This window comes from Anastrepha obliqua, chromosome 1, assembly GCF_027943255.1.
Source record: "Anastrepha obliqua isolate idAnaObli1 chromosome 1, idAnaObli1_1.0, whole genome shotgun sequence".
NCBI lineage: Eukaryota > Metazoa > Arthropoda > Insecta > Diptera > Tephritidae > Anastrepha > Anastrepha obliqua.
Window position 1 is genome coordinate 92862119 of NC_072892.1, and position 27707 is coordinate 92889825.

Below are 27707 nucleotides of genomic sequence, written 5' to 3' on the forward strand. Positions count from 1 at the left end.
TATTATTAGCTTACTCGTGGCCAAAGATATTCCCATGGCACTTTTATCACGGAACAGTTGAAGAGCAGTACCTTTTCTGACTAGCGCATCAGCTCAAATAAGGCTGACCTTGAATACGACGCTAATATAATTTAGGGTTGTTCGGCATTCCTGTGCAACCTTTGATCTTAGTATAGCCGCATTCATCGATTTAATGGCCGCTTGGCTATCCGAGAGTATATTTATAGTCGTTTTTGTTACGGCATGCGCAAGTAGGCCCTAAATCACAATCTTTGCCGATCCATATTGGATGTTCCTATGGAAATGCGCTTTTGGGTTAGGCGGCCTATCTCTTTGATAGAGCTTAATTTTTACACAAAGTTTTGAAGTTGAAAAACTACGGTAAATTTACACAAATTAATCATCTACTTCTAGATCTTGCAGAATATCAGATGGGAGCTACCCTTCGCTTACGGTGAGTATTCTAGTGAGTCTTGCGAAGCAGGGACAGATGAATATAAATAAAACTTCTGAGAACAATTTCAACAAAAAAATTCCGAGCAGAGGGTGAACATGAGTGGAGGACAAACTTGCCGTAGCCATTTCCACGGATGTCTCTAAACTTGAGGGCAGACGTGCAGGTGATATCTTCTCACGAAGGGCACTTCCTTTTTGCTTACCCGAGTACAAAAGCATGTTCTAACGCAAAGTCCAGCCAGTGTCATATGGAGTTGCTCGAAACCAAACCTATAGATGGCGATGTTTTCATATTTAGTTATATTCGGTCTACAATTGGAACTCTAGGTTCATTCACATTCCATTCTAAACTTGCAATGAACTGTTGTACATCTTTACAGAAGATGGGTCTTCGCCTCACTTGATTTACATAGAGCCATAAAAGCAAAATGCATATTAGATGGGCGTGCGAGGTAAGCTAAGTCCAAGCAGGTTCTTCTTGAAAAATAATGCCTTAGTAGATGATAGCAACTGCATTCTAACTGAACCTAGGTAAAAAGTTTTGTATCTCCTTCTCTCTTTTATTGCCACTTCTACCCGGCCAGAATATTATTTACTTTTTATTCTTATCTTAAGTCGAACGTTAACTTTTAGTTCGCAAATGCTTCCCTATTTCGTATTAAGGTTGTTAGGAGTATTTATCTCTTAACGTATTGACATGAATTATAGTTCAGCATAAAACAAATAATTCATATTTTACTAAATCATTTATGCATACTGCGCTCTTACATACAAATGCTTATAAAGGCATAAACAATAAATGACTCATGTCCCCAAAGCGATGCCCCTTTTGCGATGGTCCGCTACGACTCTACCCACATACACACACAAGTAGCTTGCATAAAATATTTTAATCACGCAAAAACATATATTCGAAACACATATCGATGGCATACGAGTAACGCGATTTTAATATGATAAGTTGTGTAAACAAAAATTAGCTCCCCTATTTTAGAGCACTTTTTTGCAAAATAATTTTTTAAAAAGACTTTTATATGATATTTAGGTTTTTTGCTGGAAATTCAGTAATAAAATTGAATAACATTAATGGGACTAGCAGATATGATTTATATGTATTTATATGAATACCTATAAAGAAAAATCTTATAAAGCGTGAGACACGTTATCAAGTGAGTGACTTATATTTTACCAAAAGTACAACTGATACACCTACATATATATTCCTATTAAAATTGAATCAAATGGTTTATCAAACTCTATTACTCAATATGAAGTCGTCATTTTGTCCAAAGAATATCTCAGTGGCAACTAGTTTAGAAAAAGGCAGAAATTTGCAATAGCGAGTGTTTTGTATTACATAGACATACATATCTATAGAGTGCCACGTACATCCTTTTTAGATATATAGCCAAGCCTTCCCTCCAAATTTGTGGGATGCGGCTTAATGTTGTCCTACCAATTGAGGAGCCTACAACTTTATGACAACTCAGTGTGGCATATAGTTTTCATGACAAACTTATCAATTTATGGTAGAAATGCATTCATGGGTTTGCCATTGCCTACCGAAGGGTGAACACCATTAGAAATGAACTTGGAAACCGGGGTAACCAAATGGTGCTCATGCACAAACCAAACCGACTACGGGGCGCCGCACACTATAACTTCCTCTTATACCGCAAAATTAAATATAAATTTTGTTTTAGAATAACTTTTTAACTAAATAAGAAAAATATATGTAAGTTGTCGCCACAATTAGTAAGCGTTGAAAAATTTCGTATAAGTTTTTTTATTCATGTACTTTATTTTCTCTTAAAAAAGAAAGAATATGAAATGTGGCAGAGATTGGTTCACCACCACGCCTACTCTAATACTACATATTAAGTGATTTTGATGAAATTTGATTTCCGAATTTGTCCTAACCATAGAAACATAAATCTGAAAATTCACAGAAGAAACTAAAATTCATACCTCAATTAGCCTACGATCAATGTGTGGAGTCAAGTATTGGGTCAAGAGCTGGCATAGTATACAAGGTGAATCCAACATCAACAAGACTGATCTAGAATTAAACGACAGAAGCTTTGTTCTGATAACTTCGAGTTTATTTATTCAAAATAGTCCCCTCTGGCCTCGGTACACTGTTTTGCGCGATCTAGATCTAAAAGCTTTCCGAAAGAGTGTTTCAGATCATTGACCAAAATGTCCTTCAGGATGTCGGTACAAATCTTTTGAATGGTTTCTACGGACGCAAAACGTTTTCCTTTCATGGCCAAATGCAATTTATCGAATAGGTAGAAGTCACAGGGAGTCATATCAGACAAATACGGTGAATGATTGATGGTTAAAATGCGACTCCTAATCAAAAAATCAGTCACAAGAGTGGATCGATGAGATGTGAATATGCGCCAGCTTCCTCCTTTATGGTATTCAGGGCGAATTTGATGAATGCGATGCAACAAACGCTTCAAAATGCTTCAATAGAAAATAGCATTGACGGTTTGGCCCATTGGCATGAGCTATTTGTCGACAATTCTCTGGGAATCGTAAAACAAATGAGCATCCACTTGATTTTTGACTTCTCCAAACGCGGCTTTTTGGGTGGCGGCTCGTCTGGGGAATGAAACGTGCACAGAACTTCCGTAAGCCCAAATGGTCAGTTAAAATGCGATAAATCGATGTTTTTGAGATATTCAACTCCGATTCCATGAATTCCACCGATGATTTCGGTTCAATTTTGATAAATTTACGAAAAATTTGACAGTGGTCATGGCACCGACTGCATTCTCCAGCGTTCGACGTTCTTATTCCCAATGCATACATTGGAAGAATGTGTGTTCAGCGTCATCTTCTTCCCCATCCTGTATATGCATGTGGAGTGTTCGCATTTTCCTATTTTGAACAGATATTTCTGGAAGACCCCGTGCACCGAAAGCATTTGGGTTATATAAAAATTGAGCCTAGCCGTTTCGTTAATCCAGTGGTATTGCCATACCCTTGGCGTTTCATCCCTTATTTCGCGCGCTTCAGGTTTGCTAGCTCTTTCTTCCATTTCCTCTTTCTTTAATGCCCATGACTTGGAACCGCTTATTACTTGAACAGCTGGCCCTGATATTGTGCGGTAGGCCTTCGTTGTACCGATGTTAAGAGGTTGCATTGGTGATTTACCTGTAGCGCATTTGCCCACAGTTCAGTTCCGTATAAGAGAACGGGGAGCGTAGTAGCCATCATTATTTCCGGTTTCATTTGGATTGGTCCCTCTATATTTTCCATCCATTTACTGAGTAGGGATGCCATCTTAGCGACTTTCTCTGCTGCGTGCTTTATTTGGGTCCAGAATGTTAGTCTAGAGTGTAGTCTTATGCCTAAGTACCTTAGAACTTTGTTTGTGATTAGCGTATTTGAGCAAGTTTGCATACTAACTTCTTACGGGATGTGTTTTTTGGCTAGAAGTATTAACTCCGTTTTCTCTGCGGCTAATTTGAGGCCAGGTGAATCTAGCCACGTTTGTGTTGGTATCATTAATTAGTTAAGTTTTCTACGAGCTTGTTCAAGGTTTCGTGCTGTGATGACTGCTGCAATATCGTCCGCGTATCCTATTAGAAAGACACTATCAGGCATTTCCATATTGAATATCTCCTCATAACTAATCTTCCATAAGTCGGGACTAAGAATTGATACTTATGCCGATCCGGATGTGACGTCTATACAACGAGAATCCTCTGAGGTTTGATAGACGAGTTTGCGGTGTCGTAAGTAATTTCTCATTAGCTCTAAGGCGACCAATAGCGTTCCTTACATCGAAGGTGGCAAGGAGGGCTATGCTTCTGGGTTGTATAGTATCCTGTTGCGCTGCTCTTAGGCTATTTGTGGCAGTTTTGATTGCCGCTATTGTAGACTTTCCGCGTCTAAAGCCGAGCTGTCTTGCTGATAGTCCTCTGGCGTTATCTATGGCTGCGGTCAGTCGAGGCTTGATCAATCATTCAAGCAGCTTGCCTGCTATGTCGAGCATGCATGATGACCGATATGCTGATGGAAGGTTCGAGTTGCTTTTCCCCTTGCTTATCAGCACGAGTTGTTGCTTTTTCAAGATTTCTGGGAAAGTTCCCTCTCTTAGGCAGGCGTTGCACATGTCTAATAAGATTTGTGGTCGCATTTTTGCGATCTCCTTGAGAGCTTCTGCTGGTACTCAATCCGGTACTGGCGCCTTGTTGTTTTTGAGCTTGCTCGCAGCTGACTGAACTTCCTAACTGGTGAATATTTGAGGCTCTTCTGTCCCGTCTATTTGGCGCTTAATGCCTTCTCGTTTGAAGGCTTGTGTAAAAGCAAATGGTAACCATTTCGAATGAAAATTAAATTTTCTTTTTTAATATTTACATGATTAAATAAAACTAACTTCATTAAAAAAATGAGTATACTTTCATATCTATAGCAGACTAAACTTGTAACAGTACTTATGGCAGTACTGAGTACATAGGAAGTGGTTATTGGCATGCGGAGGGAAAAAATATAAATTTGTGAACGAAACGTTTGACAAAGAGTGGCACAAGGCTTGCTTCACAAAATAAAAGCAATACTATCTTGTGGCTGCTATCTCATCATAAAAGGCAACCAAACCGAACGAAGTTTTTATATTAAATATGGCAATCATTGTTCCGATATGCATCAAATAGCAGCTGGGGTTCCGCAGGGAAGCTTTCTAGAACCAAAACTATATGTTTTGTTCACCGCAGACATGCAGGAGGTAACCAATTCATCAACTGCGGCGTTCGCAGACGATACAGTACTATTGGCTTCAGACAAAAGCTTAACTATCGCTACTAAAAAGCTGCAGCTACACATAAACGCAGTTAATGAATGGTTTGATAAATAAATGGGGCCAAAACCATACAAGTCATATTTACTACCAAAACAAAATTTACTGTAGTTCCAATAAAAGTAAATGACAAAGCACTTACAATAGAACCAACCGCTAAATACCTAGGAATTCACTTGGATTGGAAACTATAAATAAATTGGAATTACACATCAAACAAAAAGTCATACAAAGTCATACAAATAAAGGAAAAACTTCGGCAACTTCATTGATTAGTCTGCACAATCTACAGGTGTGGGATACGGCTAAAAGTACTCATATAGCGAAAATCCAACGACAATGGACGATTCTTCGAATTTTGACTATGTCTAACAGATACACGAGAATTTATGAGATCCATAGGACTTTTAATAAAGCAACAGTAGAAGAAGAAAACAAAAAGATAACAACAAGGCAATTTGACAAAACACAGTAATAAAACAAAACACAAACACAATAATACAGAAATCAACAAACTTCTAGAAAGTGAATAATGCAGAAATCAACAAACTTCTAAAAGACGTCTAAAGAGAACTCGACCAAGCGAAATAATAAATGCTATAAAAAATAAATATATAAAAATAGTTAAAATGTAACTATTTAAACTGTTTATTGTATTGTATATTATTTAAATCATTTTCGTTTATTTTAATTTTATCCCTTTTAGCACTGGCCATTAAGCGATGTATATATAAATTCCTTGCCAATTTGCTAAATAGCCTACTTAATGTCAAGGGACAGTTGTATAAAATAAATGAGGAAAAAAAATGTATCAGTTTTTTAATATATCCTCCTTTGCATTAATGATCGATGCTGGCAACACTCCACTGACGCTTACACGTTATTAACGATTTCTATATTTGTATTGCGCCCCAACTACGTCTATAAAGGATTCATGAATGTTTGGGAATTACCTCGAAGTGGCCCCCATATTATTTCGAAGGGTCTTCTATATTATCGTTTTACGCTGTTTTTTTATATTTTTGTCGACTTTGTTGTAGCTCTTCCATTTGTTCAATCATTACTATTTATGTTCTTTTGTTGGAAACTTTCATCTGTTTTGTATTTTCTTTACTTCCGAGCAAGAAACATTAAACAGATAGGGACAGTAGAACAACAATAACCAGGCGCAAATTTTATTGGAAATTATAATCGGTAGATTTATAATTTTTGCAAATAGCTTCGACGTCAAATATATTTTATACTTGTGAACTAGTGAGCTGCAGTATACAAAGAGACAGGCAATGGAGCTCGTAGAAATAAAAATAAAGATTTCCATTACTCAAAATATTTTTTTTATTTAGTAAAAAAGGTATTCAAAACAAAATTGGATGATTAATTTTGTGCCCCCTTGTATGTTTTTTCTCTCTTTATTTTGTAATTTTTATTAAATATACCTTGCTTCCGAACATATAATATTTGCAGATTTGAGATGACATGTTTATTTTTGTTGTTGTTTTTTTTTTCAATTTAATATCGGACTCTACTTATGTGCCGACTAAGATTTATAGAATCTTACTTTGAGTCCTCGGGAAATTATAACTGAATCAATGCCCCAGTGAAAAAATTCGCGAAATGAAAAGCATTTTTTTTATTATTTCCATTTTTAAATTACCAATTCAATTTAAACAATAAGTAATTATTTTTAAAGTAGTTATGGAATTCTTTGTTCTCTAAAAAATATTAGATAAACATTCAATTTTACTTCCGATTATGCAACATTATATTATTTTCTAAGTGTTATAATTATTATTATTTTTTGTTTTTTCTTTTTGTTATATTATGAGTTCTGTTGGAGTTAATCGTTTTAATCTTCGTTTTCCCACTTTCTCCGATTGTGGTAGTTTGCGCATTTGTTCATTTTAATGAATTGTTAATCGTTGTATATGTTTCATGCTGTATTTTCTAATTCTGTTTATATTGAGGTCGCTGTGGATCACGTCGTTTGGTATAACCAGCCTGCTTTGTTATTGTTTGAAGTATTTTAGATTGGGTCCTTTGAATTATTTTAATATTGGTTTTTGGTGGGGTACAGTAATACCCCAGATTTTTATGCCATATTTCCAAATGGGTGAGATCATAGATTTATATGTATATCGCTTCTTTGTTTTTAAGGCTTAGTTTGGGATTTTTAGCCAACAGCCAGTATAGTTGTCTGAAATTGTTTTCTATATGTTTCCGTTTAGTTTTTCATCTATGATATAGTTATGCCAAGGTACTTTGAACTAGAAAGGATTTTTATTTCATTGTTTTTTATTGTTAGTTTGTGTTTCTTAGGCTTTACGTTTGTATATATTACTTGTACCGTTTTATCTTTAATAACTTATATTCCCCATTTATCGAGCCATGTTACAGTGTAATTTATTGTTTGTTGAAGAATGTTAGTAGCTTTTTTTCTATTTTGTCTGATGCCATTAAAACCGCGTCATCCGTGGAAGTGGCTATCATGCAATTTTTTGTTGTTGGGATCGGTCTATCTGCTGTAAATATCAGGTACAATAGAGGCCCTAGGACACTACTTTAGGGTACAACTGCTGTCATTTGCATCATGTTCGAGCCTTCGTTTTCAAACTTTATAAAAAATGTCTGTTTTCCAGGTAACTTTTTTTAAACACTTTTGAAAGAATGGGCAGGAGACTAATGGGGCGATATGATGTCGTTTCTGATGCATTTTTACTTGGTTTGGCGATTATTTGTGCAACTTTCCAGAGGCTTGAGAAGCATTGCGTCCTTAAGATGATGTTGAATATTTGTCGTATATATGTAATTTCTACATCTTCTTATAGTATTTTACCATTTATTAGATCGTAGCCCGGTGCTTTTTTACTGTTCAGATTTTTCAAATGATATCTGATTTCTGCTGAGGTTGTCATTTTCATTTTCTTTTCTGAGTTACTCTTATTTACATTTTGTTCAATGTGCTGATAGTCTTTTTCGTTTGAGAATATTATTTTAAAGTGTCCAGCTAGTGTGTTTGCCTTCTCTTTATTGGTCTTTTCCTGAGTTCCGTGTTGTGTTTTGATGGGAGATTTATATGAAACTGATTTGACTTACTTTTTAGTTATTTGCCATTGAGAATAATTGTTAACTGCCGTGGCCCCCAAGTAATGTATGTAATTCTCAAGCTTTTTATCCTGGTGTTGTTTTAATAATGTTTTCAATTCAATTGTTGATTTATTAAGTTTTGCCCTATCTTCGGGATGCTTAGTAGAAAAGAAAATGAGGTGAAATTAAATATAAAACTATTTTCCCTTTTCGATATATTCTCCTCAGACGTAGCTACATATGCCACCGTCCCAAGAAATTGCTTGCCCTCGAAATTTTCAAAAAAATATGGTGCAATTATTCCACTGCCCCACTTTGCACATCAAACTTTGAGACTGTGAAGTGGCTATTGCTGTTTTAATATTGGGGTCTGCCCTTTAAGTAACCAATAAGGGCAATTTTGCTTATTTAACATTCCATTTAAATGAAAATGAATCGTACAAAATCGCTCCAACGCAGAAATTGTACGCAAATTGTAATCGTTGGGTTTAAGTGCTTCAACTATTTGAATTTTGAAACGGTGAAATCTAAGATCCTTCCTTAACACTTCATGTACAATAGTTTTTGGAAGATCCAGGTTCAAAAGTGCAATATTCTCATTTTTTCGATGCCCGGCTGGTCCTCGGCCGTGAGCTGTTTGTCTTCGAACTTGTTGCCCGAAACCTTCGTACCCATTAACGAATCAAATCTTCACATGGGGCATCACGTAAACGTCGAATATTCTAGCAGCGTAAAGAAAATCTACGAGGAGCAGTTGCAGACGAATCACTGGCCTTGAAAAAGGCTTACGTCATTCACCCGACCACTGTGACATCGTAACTAAATAACCCGCACAAATAACGAAGCTAACGCGGTTTCTTCTCCGCTCATGCGCTCAGTGGCTAGGGAAAAACTTTAAATTTAAATCTTAGCTCTGCCTCCAGGCATCCTGTACATTATTCCGATGACGTCATAGGCAGAACAAAAGTCGTACGACGAACTCGAATCACTCGTTGTTAATGCATTATAGGTATCGTAGTTGTTAGCTGTTGAAATCTTACAGTGCTTCGCAACAGTAATAACCCAGAGCTTACATATCTAAAAAATAGTTAGGCTTCTTTCCCAATATGTTTTATGGCGAGCTCCTACACGTTTTACACACCTCTGAAGGAAAGGTTTTATACACCTCTGAAGGAAAGATAAACCTTTTCCCGAAAAATTGTATCCTCAAAGGCTAGAATTTGCTGCCGAATTGCGAATGTTATTAGAAAACGTGATTGAAGTGGTAGCATAGGGGTTTCCAATTAAGGCGGGTCGAAATAACATAAAACAAGTTGTGTGCGAGGTATTTACTAAATTGTCTATTGTCTAGAGTTGTAATTATCAATGACTTTTCTGCATAGATCCAAGTAAATTTGAGCAATAACCTTTGTCATAGTGAGTTTAGGGACACCAGTCCCTCGTTAATGTTTGCCTATTCCTTTGATACTATTGATTTTTTTAACACGGTGGCATCAGCTGTTACTTGGTAATTGTATTTTTTCTTCAAAGTTAATTATTGCTGTACATATGTTATAAATATTTTTTAAACATTATTTTTGTTTTAATATTATTACGACAAATATTTAAATAAAATACGTATTTCCTCCTCTTATTCTAGACCTATTCCGTCCGAAAGTGACTCATTTTTTTATATATGTACAAACCGACTTCGAACGGCAGATAATTTTCATAATGACCTTTTTTCATGACAGATATGCCCTCGGAGCTTTGGCATTGCCTGCCAATGATCGAGAGTTGTTAGAAAAACCTTCTTTCTCAAGTTTGATGAATCACACCTTTAGTAGATTTTGAACCCAGACTAACGGAATAATAATAATAAACCAGTTCGACTACGGCGGCCGCTGAAGTGATATACCGGCGGTATATCATGCCTTTGGCAGACCCGTCTGTGGCGATGCATGTATGCATTATACTATATATGTTTGTTTATTTTGTGTTTTCTTTTGTATAAAAAAAGTTCGAAATTCAAATTTCAAAATATAGAGATTTATCAAAATATCTCCAGTTATGAAGTAATCCCACTGGGCGTGGAAGACTAAAGAGTCAATATAGGAGTTACCCAAAATACCGAGCTACGATGAGTAGTTATTTCAAAATTGGCTTTATCGATACGATTGAGCAAGCTTACACAAAAAAAGTGGAGACCCTTCTGTTCTTAGTGACCTTTTCGATTTTCAATTGATCACCGCTTTTTCCGTGTATAGGCTTAAAGTTCTAACCAACTCGTATTCCAACAAAGAAGTATTCTCAAACTATTACAATCGATCGATATGAAAAATAATTTTCATCTTATTTAAATTTAATAACGTTTCATCATCAGATAACCAATGGAAACTGTGAATTAAAACCTAATTTTGGAAAAAAGACTTACGAGTACTTTATCTTTTTGCGACTTTATTTTTTTTTTAACTGTTAATTAAAACTACCAGAGTCCGTTTCACTTATAAAACTCGTACTAATTACTTCTTTTTTGGTCATTAAAATTACTTCTCTCGGGGAAAGACAATCTTTCCAGGAAAAATTTTATGAAATAGTAAGTTTAGTCAACAAAAACGAAGTAGATATGACAACAGCAACCACCTGCACCTTTATATCTCAGGCAATACTTCTAAGAAATTTTCATTGCTGCCTCTGTTTATAGATATGCGTAGACATATATTTATATACCTATGTCGAGTAGGTAAATTCATGCACTCACTTTGCAGTCGCTTGCACCAAATTCCAATCGTATCCTTCCAAAACCTTCATAACTGCCGTCGTAATGCGTTCATCCTCTTTGCGGCCGCCACCGACGCCACTCCGTTTCTGTTCTGCTTTGGCTGCATAATTGGCCAAAACAAGTGTTTCCACAGGCTTAGAGCGTGCCGGTTTTGAATCAGAGGAACTGTTGTCCGTATCCATTATATTAAATAAGGCAAATTAAATGCGTTTGAATAAAACGTTTGTTTTTTCTGTTTTTGTTTAGAACTTAGGTTTACTCTTTTCACAGTATTTCATAACTAATTTTTTCTATACATCTATTGTTTTTTATATCCACCAAGCATTTTGTTGTTGTCACTTCCTAAACGCTATTTGAAATTCTGAAACCACAAACACACGCTTACACTACCCTCATTCCCCACATGCTACCACCAAACTTTCAAAATTTTCCGCAGGCGATCGAAATGTAACGCGCATAGCTTGAACCGCCGACGAAAACTGTCGCCACCGATCGCTGATCTTAGCTGAGAAATCAGTCTTAACAACCAACACCAACATAAATGAAGATATCTAAAGCACCACATACAGACAACTTTAGCTAACAACAACAACAACATGCATAACCCCAACAAGAGCGCCAACATTGACAAACACTGAGATAACGAATCGGGTACTGCACGCCTTCACATACGATCGCTTTTACGATCATATGCCGAACCAACGTTTGGCGGCAAGCACTTGAGCATTCATAGGTGTATGGGAATGTGTATGTAGTCACATACATGTATATATGCACGTGGCTCGGTTATGTATATGGAAATTTAACATGAAAGCCGACAAGTCGCATTTAAGTCGGCCCAAGTTTTTTCTCGATTTATGAGTTAATTGGACATATGTGAACATATCTGTGGTGGTATTTGTGCGTGTAAGCATTCTTTACATAGAAAGTATTGATTCACTACGTTTTCAAGTCATTTCTCCCCCACTTTAAGTAACGGATATCTGTAAGGTATAGATGTGCCTTATAATAATTTTTGTGTAAGCCTTTCGAAGTTCTAACCCTTAAACATTAGTTATTATAGTTGCATACATACACAGGTATGTAAATTGTATACAAGTGTATGATCTCTTATTTAGAGTTTTTTTTACAAATATAGCATCATAAATACTTTCAAGCATTAGCGCCTGATATGTTTATATGTGAGTGAACGTTCAAGTGTGTTTTATAGTGACACTTGCGCCATCGCACCGGCAAGGATAGTTTTATTTACACACGCACACACACATAGTAAATATATGTAAATGTGCTTATTTCTATACGAATTTATATTGCAGGAGTATAAATGTAAATACGTTTTTATAACTGTTTAGTTTTGGCAATACCATAATTTTCATTAGTAGACAGATGTAGATACATAATAAACCTCTAGAAAACATTTTTTTGTTGCTGATAAAATTGAACCCACATTTTTCAAGCTTGGATTTAATATGGGGCACACAGAACTCTGGTTGGATGGACACTTTTGTTTCGAACAACAACAAATACTATCAATAAACATTTTCTAGTTTAATTATTTGTAATAACTTAATAGTACAAAAGCAATCACCCCTTTGCTATTTAAAGGGCTTCTTTTTTTAATACATTCCTTTGAAAATGGTGAAAAACAATCGTTTGAAAAAATCCATGTTAATCCATCCATAAATTAGTAGTTATAGTATTCCGCAACTATAAAAAACCGTGTAAGATGAAATATTTTCCTAAAGATTCGTGGAAAAAGTAACATCCATGTTTGCTATTTAAAACCCCCAAACAATGAATTTTTATAATAAAAAAAACTAAAATTTGTGTAAAGATAAACGATTCATTATTATTACAAAACAAAATTAAAATTAAAAACAAAATTTCAATGCATGACAGCCAGTTTCGCAACTATACACCGCTACTTGATGGAAATCCTGTACCTTTTTTACAAAGGTACAGCCTATCTATGAGAGGTATGACCGGCAAAATTCAAGCTTAGAGTTCCGTTACCAAAAAAATGTAAATGCTGCTAAATAGGCGTAAAATTAGAAATTTACAAAGCGTACGTTGTTTTTACAAAATGATTTCCTCGTATGAAAAACGGTTCGAAGCAGTGTTCCTATGTACACACCCTTAAGGACCACAAATGTCACGTGCACCTGCAACAAAATATTTGAAGTAGAAGACGTTCATAAAAAATGGATGCAACGGTATACCGAAATTAAAAATGTTGACGACTTCCCCGGATAAGGCCCAAAAAAATTTCGTTACAGAGCAGATCAGAAGATCATTGATTTGTTTGTGACAAAGCCGAACTTTTCATTGCGCGAAACTAAAGTATTTTTAAGAAAACGTGTTGCTTATGTATCCAACGACACGATTCAAGAACATTTAGATACAGAACATTAAAAAAACCGCTACTCTCATTATCAAACATTGAAAAACAACTTTCATGGGCTAAGGCAAATTCAGATCGGAAGTGGGCAAACGTAATATTCGCGGTTGAGTCTTCCTTATGGGCGAATAGTTGCACATTTCGGCTCTGGTGTGCTGCTGATAATCGACAACATCAACAAACTGTGTTGAAGGTTCTCCGAAAAAGAATTTGGCCGTTTATTTGTTTCACCGGCAATTTGAATGCAGTTCTGAAGAATAAAATTTACCAAAAAACATTATTTCCGTCAGCTGCACAGATGTTGGGTAGAACTAGCCAACCTTAGATTTTACAACAAAAAACGATTCGAAGCACCCAAGACGAAGGGGTGTAGAGTGGAAACAGCAAAATGGGATTGTAATCACATTCGCTTGATGCCAACCATATTGAAAATGTTTGGGGAATAGTTACTTTATCTTAAAAAAAATACATATTTTTTAATGTTAAAAGGTATTTGACTATAAAAAACACGGTACCAAAATTTTTGATTTTGAATAAATATCAAGATAATTAATTTTTTTTATTGTAATTTTTTTCACTTTTTTATTATACTCAAGCCTATATCTTTAACCTACCAAATATTAACGGACAAACCCTCTCACCTTCCCCCAGTGCTAAGTACTTAAGGGTAAAGTTGGACTCAAAACTTAGCTGGAAGTTAAACGTCGAAGAACGGGTAAGGAAAGCAGAAATTGCTTTATATGTCTGCAAACGTATGTTTGGACCCCATCTCATCAACCTAAGCATACATAATGGTTGTACAAAGCGGTTATACGACCAATTTCATCGTATGGCTCGGTAGTCTGGTGGAAAGCTCTAGGGAGAGATTACAACACCAAATTACTCGGCATAATACAAAGACCAGCCGGTGGAATAACGGTCGGTGCAATCATATCATGTCCTAGGGAGGTCCTTAATGCGCAGACACACGTTGTTCCAATAGACCCACATATTAAGAAGACGGCACCCAGAAGTGCATTTAGGTTAAAAGAAGCGGGTCGCTGGAAAGAAAAAACGTATGGTCATGCTAGTCTATTATTGCGACAAACTCAGTTAGGACTGACTACATCGTCCCGGCGGTAACATTCAAAAGGAATTTTCCACTCTGTTTCCAGCTAAGGGGGAATGGAATAAGGGATTCTCACTAAACAACTTCGACTCTACCGTTTATACAAATGGCAGTAAAATGGATTATGGTGTTGGAGCTGGTATATATTCTTATAGGCTTAAAATTAAAAAATCTGTGCGTCTCCCCTGCACTGTCTTCCAGGTGGAAGTACTTGCAATTGGGGAAGCTTTCCTCTTTTAAGGGCAATATCACTCTTCTTTCGGATAGCCAAGCTGCAATCCAGGCATTGGATTCAGCTACAACAACCTCTATGCTGGTGGAACAAAGTAGGAATAGTCTTTCGCCATGAGTGAAAACCATAATGTTACCTTAATCTGGGTCCTGGGGAAGCGGAAGCGGAAGCTCTAGTTAGATTCTGGATGAATCACCACTCTAACCAACGAACCAACCAAACCTATAAATACATCAGTTTCAGAAAAATTTAAGACCATGGGCAAAAAATACTTGGATCACTTAAACAGGAATCCTTCAGTTATATCAATGCAACACATAACAAAAAATTAAAAAAAAAATGCAAAATAGAGCTCAGCGATCAATTAGTCGAACATCCTAAATGTATGTCGTAGTAGTAGTGTAATGTTCTTTATTTAATATATTTACAATAAATTATATAGTATTCAAAAATTCGTTTCATTATATTATAAATAAATATAGCAAAGAGGAAAATACGACTTTAACAGGTATGTTGTAAATCAAATACATAGAGTAGCAAAATATTCTTTAAAAGAATTCATTCAATATTAACCCTCTGGACTTAAAAATTGACACAGGGTTAGATAATTACTTCCATTTAATACATTGATGACTTTGTCTACTTAGTCTTGCCATAAATTCTGTGAAAAATTTTACAATACAAATGGCGAGAACAAATTCGCAGAAAAAAATCCGTTATTTTTGCTTTTGTTCGTATGCATTGTCTACTCATAAATTATACTCAGTTACGTGGCAAATTTCGCTTGTTAATAATGGCTGAAGCAACAGCAGTGGCCAAAAAACAATATTCCTGGGTTCATAGCCGCAGAAGATTGGCCGTCTGGAAGTCCAGATCTGAATTCATTGTACTACAGTTTGTGGTCAGAATTGGAGAACATGGCTTGTCGAAGACCTCACAGAAATTTGGACAGTCTCAAACAATCTTTCGTTCGAGTAACGACGTCAATATCCATGGATAACGTACGTTTTTTTTTTTTTAATATTTACATGATTAAATAAAAATAGCTTTATTAAAAAAAGTATTACAATTTCAACACGCTACAAGAACTTATGGGAGGACTAAGTAAATATATTCAGAGTTTTTTCGCCAAATGTGATTCAACACTTATACACTGGGCAGATGAAGATATACATTTTCAGGTTCGCCTAAATGACAGATTGGGCAGGTTCTTGCATTCAGTTTTAAGGGACCACCTCTTGAACGAAATGTGAGGCTGACTATATATAATCATCCTCATACATCCACCAAAGTAGTCTATATCTGACATATTTAAAATTTGATTTGATTCATAACAAGTGAATTTGCGGTCAGTTTCCTCATACAATCCAAATATATTTTTAGCAAGGCTATTTAACACCTCGGGTATAAAAGATTTTAGCAATGCGGGTGAGAACTCAGTTACTGCGTCCATATTTGTGCTTTTAACGAAATTAATCCGCTATTTAAGCCTCACTTTTTAGTATTTTTACGCATCGTTTTCTCAGCAAGTTTACGTGGCAGTCTATTAGACCGCAAGCCTAGGCACAAACGCAAAACAAAAAGCACATGAACACAAAGGGTGTGGATAAATAATAATAAAAAATAAAGTTACGAATTATTTAAACAATTAAATAATATATTATGTGAAGTATGAGTCATTGGAAGCTACAACTTTCCTCCATCTTTCAGGCAGCATACGAATTCCTCTGATGAAAAATTCGAGTTCTTTTGACTTGATCCATTCATTGAGCCAGTTTGCAATGCTGCCGTAAGAAGTGAACCGCTCTCCAATGAGGGCTGACTGCATTGATCGGAACAGATGGTAACCCGAAGGTGCAATGTCTGGGGAATACGGCGGGTGGGACAAGAATTCTAAATTCAGTCCCTCTAAATATTTCTGGACTGATTTAACAACGTGTGGTCTAGCGTTGTTATGCAGCAAAATCAGTTTGGCATGTCTACTGTCCCATTTCGAACAGCTTTTCTTTGAGAGCTCGATTCAAACCCATTAGCTGCAGTCGGTAATGATTGCCAGTGATGATTTCAGATGATTTGAGGGGTTCATAATAGATGACCTCCTTCTAATCCCACCAGACGCACAATATAACTTTTGAAGCATGCAATATTTTTTCGCTGTCGATGGACCTGGTTCACCTGGCAGGCTCCAACATTTTCGACGCTTAGGGTTGTCTTAAAACCTTTTCTTTTCTGCCGTTCAGGAACCATCTCACACGTCACCAAGCGTCTCTCGATATCCCTCTCCTCCAATTGATGTGGCACCCAGTTACCTGTTTTCTGAACCATTCCCATCGCGGGCAAACGTTTATCGACGGTTGATCTGTCAACATCCAATTTTTAGACATATCATCAAGGGTTCAGTCTGCGCCTTCATCCAATAATTGTAGTAGTTGAGTATATTCGAAGTTTTTCGGTGCCCCTTCGCGATCTTTATCACTCATGTCGAAATGGCCACTTTGGAAGCGTCGAAACGACTCTTTACAAGTTGTGTTTGATGGAGCGTGATTACCGTAAATATGGATCAATACACGACACGTTTCAGCTGCACTTTTCTTTAAAATGTAATAATAAAGCATGACTTCCCGCAAATGCTGTTTTTTTTTCGGGACGAACGTAGATATTTTTGGCGTCAGATAAAAAAGGATCTCTACGCTTCAAACGAGTGTTAACTACTGCGATCGAAAGCTCACATATTCACTTTCAAATCACCAGTATATTACTAGAGTGAACACAAATAGAGTATCAGCAGCGAATATCTTTTACGAGGGCGGAAACTTATTCCCATACCCAATATAAAAAAAATCTTTATTGTAAAAAAATATAGAACTTTCTGGACTGTCTCATATTTATGTGAGCCCCATGAAACATTACAAACCTTGAGGCCATTTCCTCATTCCTTTGGAAATACAAATACAGAGGGGGGGTTCATATGCATCAGTCATGTTGCATTAATAGCTTTTTTGGTCTTCCCTTTTTAAGCTTAAGTGGTTTTTATATGACAGTTTGAAATGTAGAAGAACTCCCAAGCATTTGTATTAATTTATAATTTCCAAAGGCTCACCCTCATACCTCCGACTATAACAACCCGATATTCTATTACATTCTCTGAAAAGTATGATTTTTTATTCAGTTAGATTAACTTTCAAAACCCATTTTAAACTGTAATACCGCATAGCGTTAATCGTTGTTTGAAAGCTCGGCGGGGACTCATATACTACTAAATGTACAATATGTATTTGGAAAACCAAAATTTATGGAAATTAGGCACCATTTGAAAAAGTAAAAATGAAATATTCGCACAAAAAAATGTAAGGCCGATATGGATTAAGGAATCTAGTCATGCAAAAGAGAGCTGGGCTATGATATACTCGTACTCAAGAGTGATAAAAGCAAGATTGCGCCCATCAGAGAGTGCGTGACGTCGTATTACCTGAGTTGTGCAGTGTTGCAACCATTTGCTCTTCGCTATAAATTTAGTGCTCTTTTATACCCGAAATGCGAAAATTTTTGAGTTTCCTGTTTGTTTCTTTTTTTTTTAATTTAAAGCTACCGAAACTGTAAGTAAAAAAAAAACTGTATTATTAAACAAAAGAATGAGGTCACTTGAGAAGATTTTAGTTTTAATGAAAATTTGTTGGTTTTTATAAAATTTGATATTTCAAAAGTTAATTTTGCTCCTCCAAAGGTTATGTTAGAATAAAAATCTTCATCTCTCAACTCTTCTTAATAATGAAAACCTTTTTAGACATTTTAAAAAGCGTTTGAATTTACTGAATGCGAATTAAAACCATAGAGATGTAATCGTTTCCTCCGGCCCTCAATCCTTAGTGGGACATAGGGTATCAAGAGATGTATTCATAGTAAAAATAAGCCACAAAATACTGGAAAATACTTGAGAAACCATAACGGCATTTTTGCAAAAAGAGTACCTTATCTTGTTGCATAACCTGAAATATAGCAAAAAGGTTGTTCTCTTAACAAAAAGCTCATAAATAAAATTTAGTATTATCATAACACATTTATTTAAAAAAAAATACATTTCAAAGACAATTTCTCACGCATATATAGTTTTTTAAGAAATTCAATAAAAATTTGGTATTTTATTTTCAAAGGTAGGAGAAGAACACCAACAATAACCGAAATCGCGAGCAATGCGACCAGATGCTAAAAAAAGTAAAGCTAAATAAAACTGAGTGAATTATTGAACTAATTAAAAAAAAATTTATATTTTACAAAATTATAAACATTACATTTTAATTAGAACAGGCTAGAAAAATTTCATGAAGAAAGCACTAAATCTCCAAGACTAAATAACAAAAAAATGCTAAATCAAGTTACGCAAATGGTAATCTGGCGATACTGGTGCTAATGCGACGTCACCATTGCCAAATTTGCTGAGAGCAGAGTAATGGTACCACGATAGGCGCCATTTTATTATTCTTTCCATCATGACTCGTACTTATATGTGCGTGAAAATATGAATTCTATGATTTCTGCATATTCTGGCCTAAGTGTGCGTTTATAAGTATGACAGGAGTACAATATTAAACGAGGTCAACAGCACAGCTTCTCAATAATACCATTTTGAAAATATTGCAAACCATTTCAAGCGAATTTCAACATATTGAAACCAGAAGCGAATAAGGGCAAATGTTGAAGACCAGGCGGTGAAGATCAAACAATTCGATTTCATGCCAAATTCCTAGATTTCTCAGGCATTAAATCGCGTCACTAGTATGCAGTGGCAAGCGGCAATTCATTCATAAAGCTCAACCCTGTGCAATGCAAGCACACATACATTTAGTGCATACACACACAAACTCTGTATTTATGTATGTAAACATATACGTACGCAAGTACTTATACGTTCCAGATGCAGACATTTTAATTACGAATCGAGCATTTTATTAGCCTTTGTATGCAAACATATTTTACTACAAAGTACGGGTATATACATACATAAGAATAAAGCTAAAACATTCTTTGGTGCTCCAGTTTCATTATTAGAGTTGCATACATACATATATTTGCTGTTTATAGTGTAAATTGATTTTTTATACTCGTGTATTTATTTTTGTATACCATTTCAATATTGATAAATGTTGTAATTTCTATATTGATAATGTTTGGCTAACGCTTATTGCATCAAAGACAGCACAGAAATGACTCGAGCATTTCGCACATCAAAAAGACCGATACGATGCACCGACGAAGTGCAGAGTAGTAGCAGCCGTCTCAACTCAAGAGCCGCACCACAACCACTGCATTAGACAAATGCTAATGGCTAGCATGCAAGTAGTTTTGTGGAGCCTTGAAGAAGCTTGGATTAAACTAAGTATGAATGTTCATGGAAGTTTTATATTCATTCATTTTTGTAGCAACTTGCAGCCAATTAATGTTGCACTTTCAAAGCACCGCCGCGCCGGTCGACCCGACTGCACGCTTTGGACTGCAGTTCAGTCAACTTTAAAGAACTCAAGGAAAATTGAGAAGTGCTGCGTTGATAGGTTTTTCAACTAGTGTTATTTACATATACCAACTCATTCTTACTTACACACACACACCTACATACGTATGGTGGTGCACAATTCATCGGGGGCGGCATTTCTTTAGCAAACAGTGGCTTTACGTAGACAGTCCTACTCTGACTTGTATGTATATATGTACATAGTTAGAAAATAAACACTCATACACACATATATACACCCAAATTACTCTTGCTACACCACACCAGTTCACGTTTCAAATGCACCTAAACATAATATTTTTCTAATCTTTCATATGTGTATGTATGTATGTCAAAGAAAAAAAAATGTAGCATTTTACTACTCAATTTCTTCCAATGCTCCTTCTTGCCGGTGTCATATACTATTAAGCATTAGTTCTCCGCGTTATAAAACAATTAAGAAATCAAAATTTTAACGATCAACCAGCAGCAACAAGTGGTCATGCGTGGCAGCTCCGTTTGGTTTTTATTCCTTTGTTGCGTTACGCACTTTCATGCATGTGTATGTACGTGTGTGCGTGCACCTGTTTATAAGCATGTGTTAAAACCGATGAAAATGTGATAGGCCTGTGACTTTTAGTATAATCAATTCATGAAGCACGTATGTATGTAAGTATTTCGTATTTACTTCAGTATATTTCCACAAAATACAAATCGTGTCTGCCGTTTGCTGAAAAAACATTCTATTACGAAAAACCAAAATACCATGAAAAACTTATTCAAAGTTTTCAATTTACTTACTTTTTAAGTAAAACTAAAATCACATTGGCTTCTAAAGACGCTATAGATACAACTATAATGCTTTTTACACAGCATAACAAGAGAGCTGGCTGTCATTTCAGCATAATTACATATGTACATCCATCTTGTGACAATCCGGAACGACCCTGATTTACATCTGGCCAAGGACTGTGACACTTCAGCAGCATTCTCTGTTATATTTATGGTGAATATTTCTGCGGCCGCCATAGCCCAATGCGAATTCAGAGAGAACGTCGGTTCGAATCTCGGTGAAACACCAAAAGGAAGAAACATTTTTTCTATTAGCGGTCGCCCCTCGGCAGACAATGGCAAACCTCCGAGTGTAATTCTGGGATGAAAAAGCTCTTCATAAAAAATATCTGCCGTTCGGAGTCGGCTTAAAACTGCAGGATCCTCCATTTTTGGAACCACATCAAGACGCACGCCACAAATAGGAAGTGGAACTCGGCCAAACACCAAATAAAAGGTGTAAGGGTATACATAGTATATCCGTTGCTTTATTTCGCCATTTTTTTTATTTATTTTGCATAGCTGAGTAACCAAAATCGAAACGTATATTTTGTTAAAGTCCAAAAAAAAAAATTTATCCTAACCGATCTAAGTCTTCAAACAAGTGGTGCTCTAGAAACTCGAATCGCGTTCTGCGAATTGCTGGTCATTAGAAAATAGCGAATAGTCTCCGACTGTTCCTCATCTCATAGCAATATTCTGCTATTTGAGCATTTTCCAAACAGAAGTTATCATCTTTTAGATTAGTTTTCGTTATAATCTCCATGGCGGTCGCTGTAGCCGAGTGTATTTGTAGGTACGAATCATCAAATACTTACCGATAGCAGACGGCGACATAATTGTAGAACAAAATCACTAAAAATTGGAGGAGAATGTCGTCCAAACAACTATTAAAGTAACGGGTGATTTTTTAGCTATTATCTTTTTAAACAGTTGGTTTAAACAGCTGACGCATGTTTCGAGTTTTGTTTCACTGTCAAACATCTTCAGTTTAGTCTATAATTTAACCATGAATCGTCTCACAAACGAACAACGCTTGCAAATCATTGAATTTTATTATAAAAATGCGTGTCCTGTTAAGAAAGTTTATCGCGCGCTTCTTCCATTTTATAGTCACTTTAATCGACCCACTGAAGCGGCTATTCGAGTTATTGTGACTAAATTTAGCACCAAATTGACATTATTGGCCATCAAACCACCAACACGCTTACGTAGAGTGCGAACTGAAGAAAATATCGCAGCTGTATCGGCCAGTGTTAATGATGACCATCAATTATCGATTCGTCGCCGTTCGCAGCAATTGGGCATCTGTTACTCAACAACGTGGAAAATTTTGCGAAAGGATTTAGGTGTGGCCTTTCAAAATACAGCTGGTGCAAGAATTGAAGCCAAACGACCTACCGCAAAGCAGAATTTTTGGTGCATGAGCTCTTGGAAAGTTGGCCGAAGATCCACCTTTTTGTGGAAAAATTGTGTTCAGCGACGAAGCTCATTTTTGGATCAATGGGTACGTAAATAAGCAGAATTGTCGATTTTGGAGTGAAGATCAGCAAGAGGAATTGCAAGAGCTACCATTGTATTCAGAAAAGGTCACAGTTTGGTGCGGTTTATGGGCTGGAGGTATCATTGGACCGTACTTCTTCAAAGATGCGGCGAATCGTAACGTAACTGTAAATGGTGAGCGCTACCGTGAAATGATATCCAACTTTTTTTGCCGAAAATGCAAGAGCTTGACTTGCATGACATGTGGTTCCAGCAAAACGGTGCCATATGCCACACAGCACGCGTAACAATGGACTTGTTGAGAGGCGAGTTCGGTTAACATTTTATTTCACGTTTGGGACCTGTCAATTGGCCACCCAGATCGTGCGATATAACGCCTTTAGATTATTTTTTGTGGGGCTTTGTTAAAGCTCATGTCTATTCAGACAAGTCTGCTTCAATTAACGCATTGGAAGACAACATTAAAGCATTTATATGTGAGACACCGGCCGAAACATTGGAAAGAGTATGCCAAAAATGGACTAAGCGGATGGGCCATTTGAAGCGCAGTCGCGGTCAACATTCGCATGAAATAATCTTCAAACATTAAATTATATGGACTGTACTATCGATTTGAATAAAAATTTCATGCAATTTTCTGAATTATACGCATGTTTTTTTGAAAAACTTTCCTATAGCTCTTAAAAAATCACCCTTTAGTTACGCATCAATTACATATCGTAGTTTAAGGTACAAAATCATCACTTATTATTACGCAAAATCCCGTACATATATTATTAGTCCAACTACTATTTTTTAAGAGAAATGAGTTTCCGCTGAGCAAATCTCATTTTTGGTACAAATACGCAATTTTGCAGTTTAAACGACGGTATATGAATATATGGATATACACATATACTTGTAATACTTAAACGATTTGAGTTGAAATGTTTCGAACTAATTACGTTGTCGTCCAATTTTACCCGACACTAAATTTATAGGGTATTAACACGTTCCCTGTCCGCTGAGCCACATATGGTTCAGTAAACGTGCGCCTGATAAGCACTGATACGTTCCTGAGCCATATGTGCGTCAGGGGGTATATGAACCACATGTGTTTCATGAACGTGCAGAAGCAAAAATGTCCCTCTACGCTCATGGACCATATGTGTTTCAGGTAGAAATACCCTACATCCGTTTTTTTTTTTTTTAATTATTATTATTACTAAAGCTATAGGATACTCGACTACAAAAAAACAAATTATTCAAAAAACCCTGTTGGACTTGTCAGTCAATTTTGCATTTTTGTATTGGGACAGGGAACGTGTTAAGGACTCGAAAATTGTTCAAAAAACTACAGTAGACTCGCGGTTGAGGGAACCCCGGATTGAGGGAACTACTCGGTTGAGGGGACCACAAAAATTCTTTCATTGTGTACTCTGTAGAGGGAACCTTCAATCTAATAAGTACCGAGTAGAAGGATCCTCAAAATGTTTATGCAATTTCAGTTATTTTACAGTTATGTTAGAAAGCGCATATGATTGGTATATACATATACATATATGTATATTGTGTACATTGTCCAGTGTAAAGCTATTTAGTTCGGTTCAGTGCGTTGAAGCAATTGTGCGAAATAAGATAGTGATAAAAAGATAAATTTACTTTTGCTAGTTAACTATGAAAGCGAAAAGGTTTTTACCCCTCAAAACAAAATCTCGACCATATCACGTATAAAAAATGGTAAAAGAAAGATTTTAAAAGCATCGACAGCGTGCAGCATTAAACGGAAGTCTCTGAAGAAGGGTGAGTTTGCTAATATGGAAACTAAGCTCGTATAAATGGTTCATCACTCAAAGAAGTCGATATATTCCAATATCTGGAAACCTTATTAAAGAAAAAGCTAAAGAACTGCATGCAAAAATTTATGGAAATGGAAGAGGCTTTAACGCAAGTTCGGGCTGGCTAAATGGATTCAAGGCTAGATTTGGAATTAGACTGTTGAAAATTTGCGGTGAAAAACTGTCTTCTGATCAAGAAACAGTGCACTATGGGCTGGCATCAAGAAAGGTGGCCAAAAGTCGGTTTTGGAACTGGGACCAATGGAGTATATTTTTGATATCTATACACTTTAGAGCAGCTATGAGCAAAATTTCAGAGAATTTCGTTTAGTAGTTTTGCCATTAAAGGGCGATAACCATTCATACTTCGGCTTTTTTTGCACTTGGTCATATAGTTAAAAACAGTGCGAAATTCGAATATCGCTCAAAATATTTTTGGTAAATTTTACGTTTTTGTATTCAGTTAGAATATTCCAACACAGATTATACTGAAAAAGCTTTGAAATAAAGGAACTTGACGAAAAAAAATTAATTTTATTCTTAAAATGTTGTTTTTTACCAAAAAGTTTTAGCCGTCGAATGCTGGCAACTTTTGGCACTCCATGATATTAACAAAATTTCAATATGAAAATATTCTTTGAAGTATCTATTATTACCTATTAATGCGCAAATGTGCGCTTTTTAGTATTTTCAGAGATAACGGTAAAAACGTATGTGCGCTCTGAACAGCTTTTGTACTGTGTCTATGTTCAAATGCCCATAACGTTTTACTGAATTGACAGATTTGAGTCATTTTTGATATATTAAAAATATTTTTAAAAAATCGTTACACAGCCAATAGAAATGTTTTTTTTGTTTACATTACAAAAGTAACAAAGTAGCCATGATAAATTAAAAAAATCGTTGGGAGAACGTAATTCTGATTGGGGGAAGGTTTTTTTAAATGTCTAGAATTTTGCTTCTAACAACATAGTAGGCATTAAATCAAAAATAAATTTCAGAAAATTCGAAACTTAGTTGGTCGGCTCATTGTTAAATGCAATTTAATCAAAGCTGTTTCATTATAATGGCGACATTCACGAAGAAGGAAATTTTAGATGCCAATGATGCTGAAAAAGGAAGCGGTGTAAAATATATTTTAAATAAATTACTAATTGAAGAAAATAAGGTACATTCTGAGGATCTTAAGCGTTTAGTTAAGATGGTTGCGTCTCTTATTTCTAAAAGAAAGGTTAAATACAAAAAAACCAAAAAAAATAATAAATCATTTACAGAGAAAAATGTCGAATGGATTAATTCACAGTTTCTCATTCCAGAATTAAGAATAAAGTCTAGTTCCGATTCTTCTTCCTTGAAACGTGGTCGCCCATGTGTTGAATTTGAAAAAATGTCAGATCGATCGAAGCGGCGGGCAATTGCAAAAATAAGCCAGCAATGTGAAAACGATCCTCTAAAAATATTATTGGCGGCACGACAAGCTGCAATAAAGTCTCAGGAGTGCGAATTAAGTTCGGTTTTGAAGAAAATCATAGAAAACCCAGAGTATTGCGTGAAAATAAAGCAATCCAGTAAAGCCACGCTTTCACTTATTGTGAAATCTCCTGAAGAAGCTCTGGCTTTTTTGATCGATAATGGGCTTTCAAAATCAGTTTATACAAATATAAGGTTAGCAACAAAATTAAGCGGAGCTGATGTTTGGCCTCCTTACGATCGATTAAAGGAAGCTAAAGAGCAATGTAGACCTCTAAAAGAATTCATTCAAATAAATGAGAATGAAGCTAAGTGCGATCTTCAAGCGCTTTTAAATCATACTGCCAGAAGAATTGCCGAGTTGCAGCAAGAAGTAGTACTTTTATATGCACAGAAGTCTAATTTTTGCGACATTGAAGCTGTTTTTATTTTTTCTTGGGGGTTTGATGGAACCAGTGGATTTCCATCATTCAAACAACCTTATTCTGAATCAAGTGTAGAAAAAGTTGATACAAATTTACTTGCTTGTACATGCATTCCTTTAAGATTAGTAACGTCAAATGGGACCATTTTGTGGAACAACGCTATTTCTCAATCTGAAAAATTTTGTCGCCCAATTTCACTTAAATGGATAAAAGAAACTACTGAAATTATTAAATCACAAAAGCAAATAATGGACGAACAAATTAATAAGCTCGAGTGCTTGGAAATTGAGGTACAACATTTTCGTATACGTTTACATTTTTCTTTGCATATGACTCTAATAGATGGTAAAGTTTTAAATGCACTTACTGACACAACATCATCACAGTCATGTCCAATTTGCCACGCGACACCAAAACAATTCAATGATCTTTCCAATATTGCGACAGATGTTTTCTTACCAATTACTGGCTCCCTGCAGCATGGCATAAGTCCATTGCACGCTTGGATTAAAATTTTGGAATGCTGTTTAAATATTTCATACAGGAAAAATATAAGAAAGTGGAGAGTCTCAAACGAAGTTGATAAAAAAGAATATTCGCGCAGAAAAGCAGAAATACAAGATATTTTGTGGAAGAAATTGGGATTGAAAGTGGACATGCCCAAGGATAGAGGTTGCGGAAACAGTAATGATGGCAATTCAGCTCGTCGGGCTTTTCAAAATTCAGAAGTCTTTGCAAATTGTTTAGAGTTGAATACAGAATTAGTAACCAACTTTTCAATAATATTAATGGCTTTATCCTGCCATCTGCCGATAGATCCTAATAAATTCAATATACTGTGCCATCAGACTGCAAGAATTTATGTTGCGAACTACAATTGGTATTTTATGCCTGCGACGGTTCATAAAATATTAATTCACGGCTCTGCGATTATAGAAAATAGTATTTTACCTGTAGGAATGTTTGCAGAAGAAGCTTCTGAAGCCCGCAATAAAAATTATAAGTGTTACCGTGAGCGGCACAGTCGGAAATGTAGTCGAGAAGCTACAATGCAAGATATGTTCTTGCGTTCTATGGATTCCTCAGATCCACTAATAGCGTCTCATAGCTTGAGTTCACGACTACAAAAACGAAAAAAATTGCCTCTTCCATCTGCAGTAATTGCATTACTCGCATTACCAGAGGTTCCGCAAAGTGAAGAGTAACGGCCACTCCTCAAAAGAGATAAAAAAAAAGTAAATCATAAAAAAAATATAAAAATATAAAAAAATTAAAAAAAAAAAATCTTAAAAAAGCAAAAAAAAATATTTTCAGTTGAAATCAA

General features: G+C 35.8%; 1 protein-coding gene across 1 annotated transcript in view; it reads right to left on the reverse strand.

Moving 5' to 3' along the window:
* Positions 1-11349, reverse strand: part of LOC129235915 (uncharacterized) — a 76216-nt gene extending 64867 nt beyond the window's left edge. Inside the window, exon 1 of the mRNA XM_054869988.1 lies at positions 11094-11349. Coding sequence (XP_054725963.1) covers positions 11094-11296 — 203 coding nt within the window. The 5' untranslated portion in view covers positions 11297-11349. The remainder of the gene's footprint in view (positions 1-11093) is intronic.
* Between the last annotated feature and the right edge of the window lie 16358 nt (positions 11350-27707).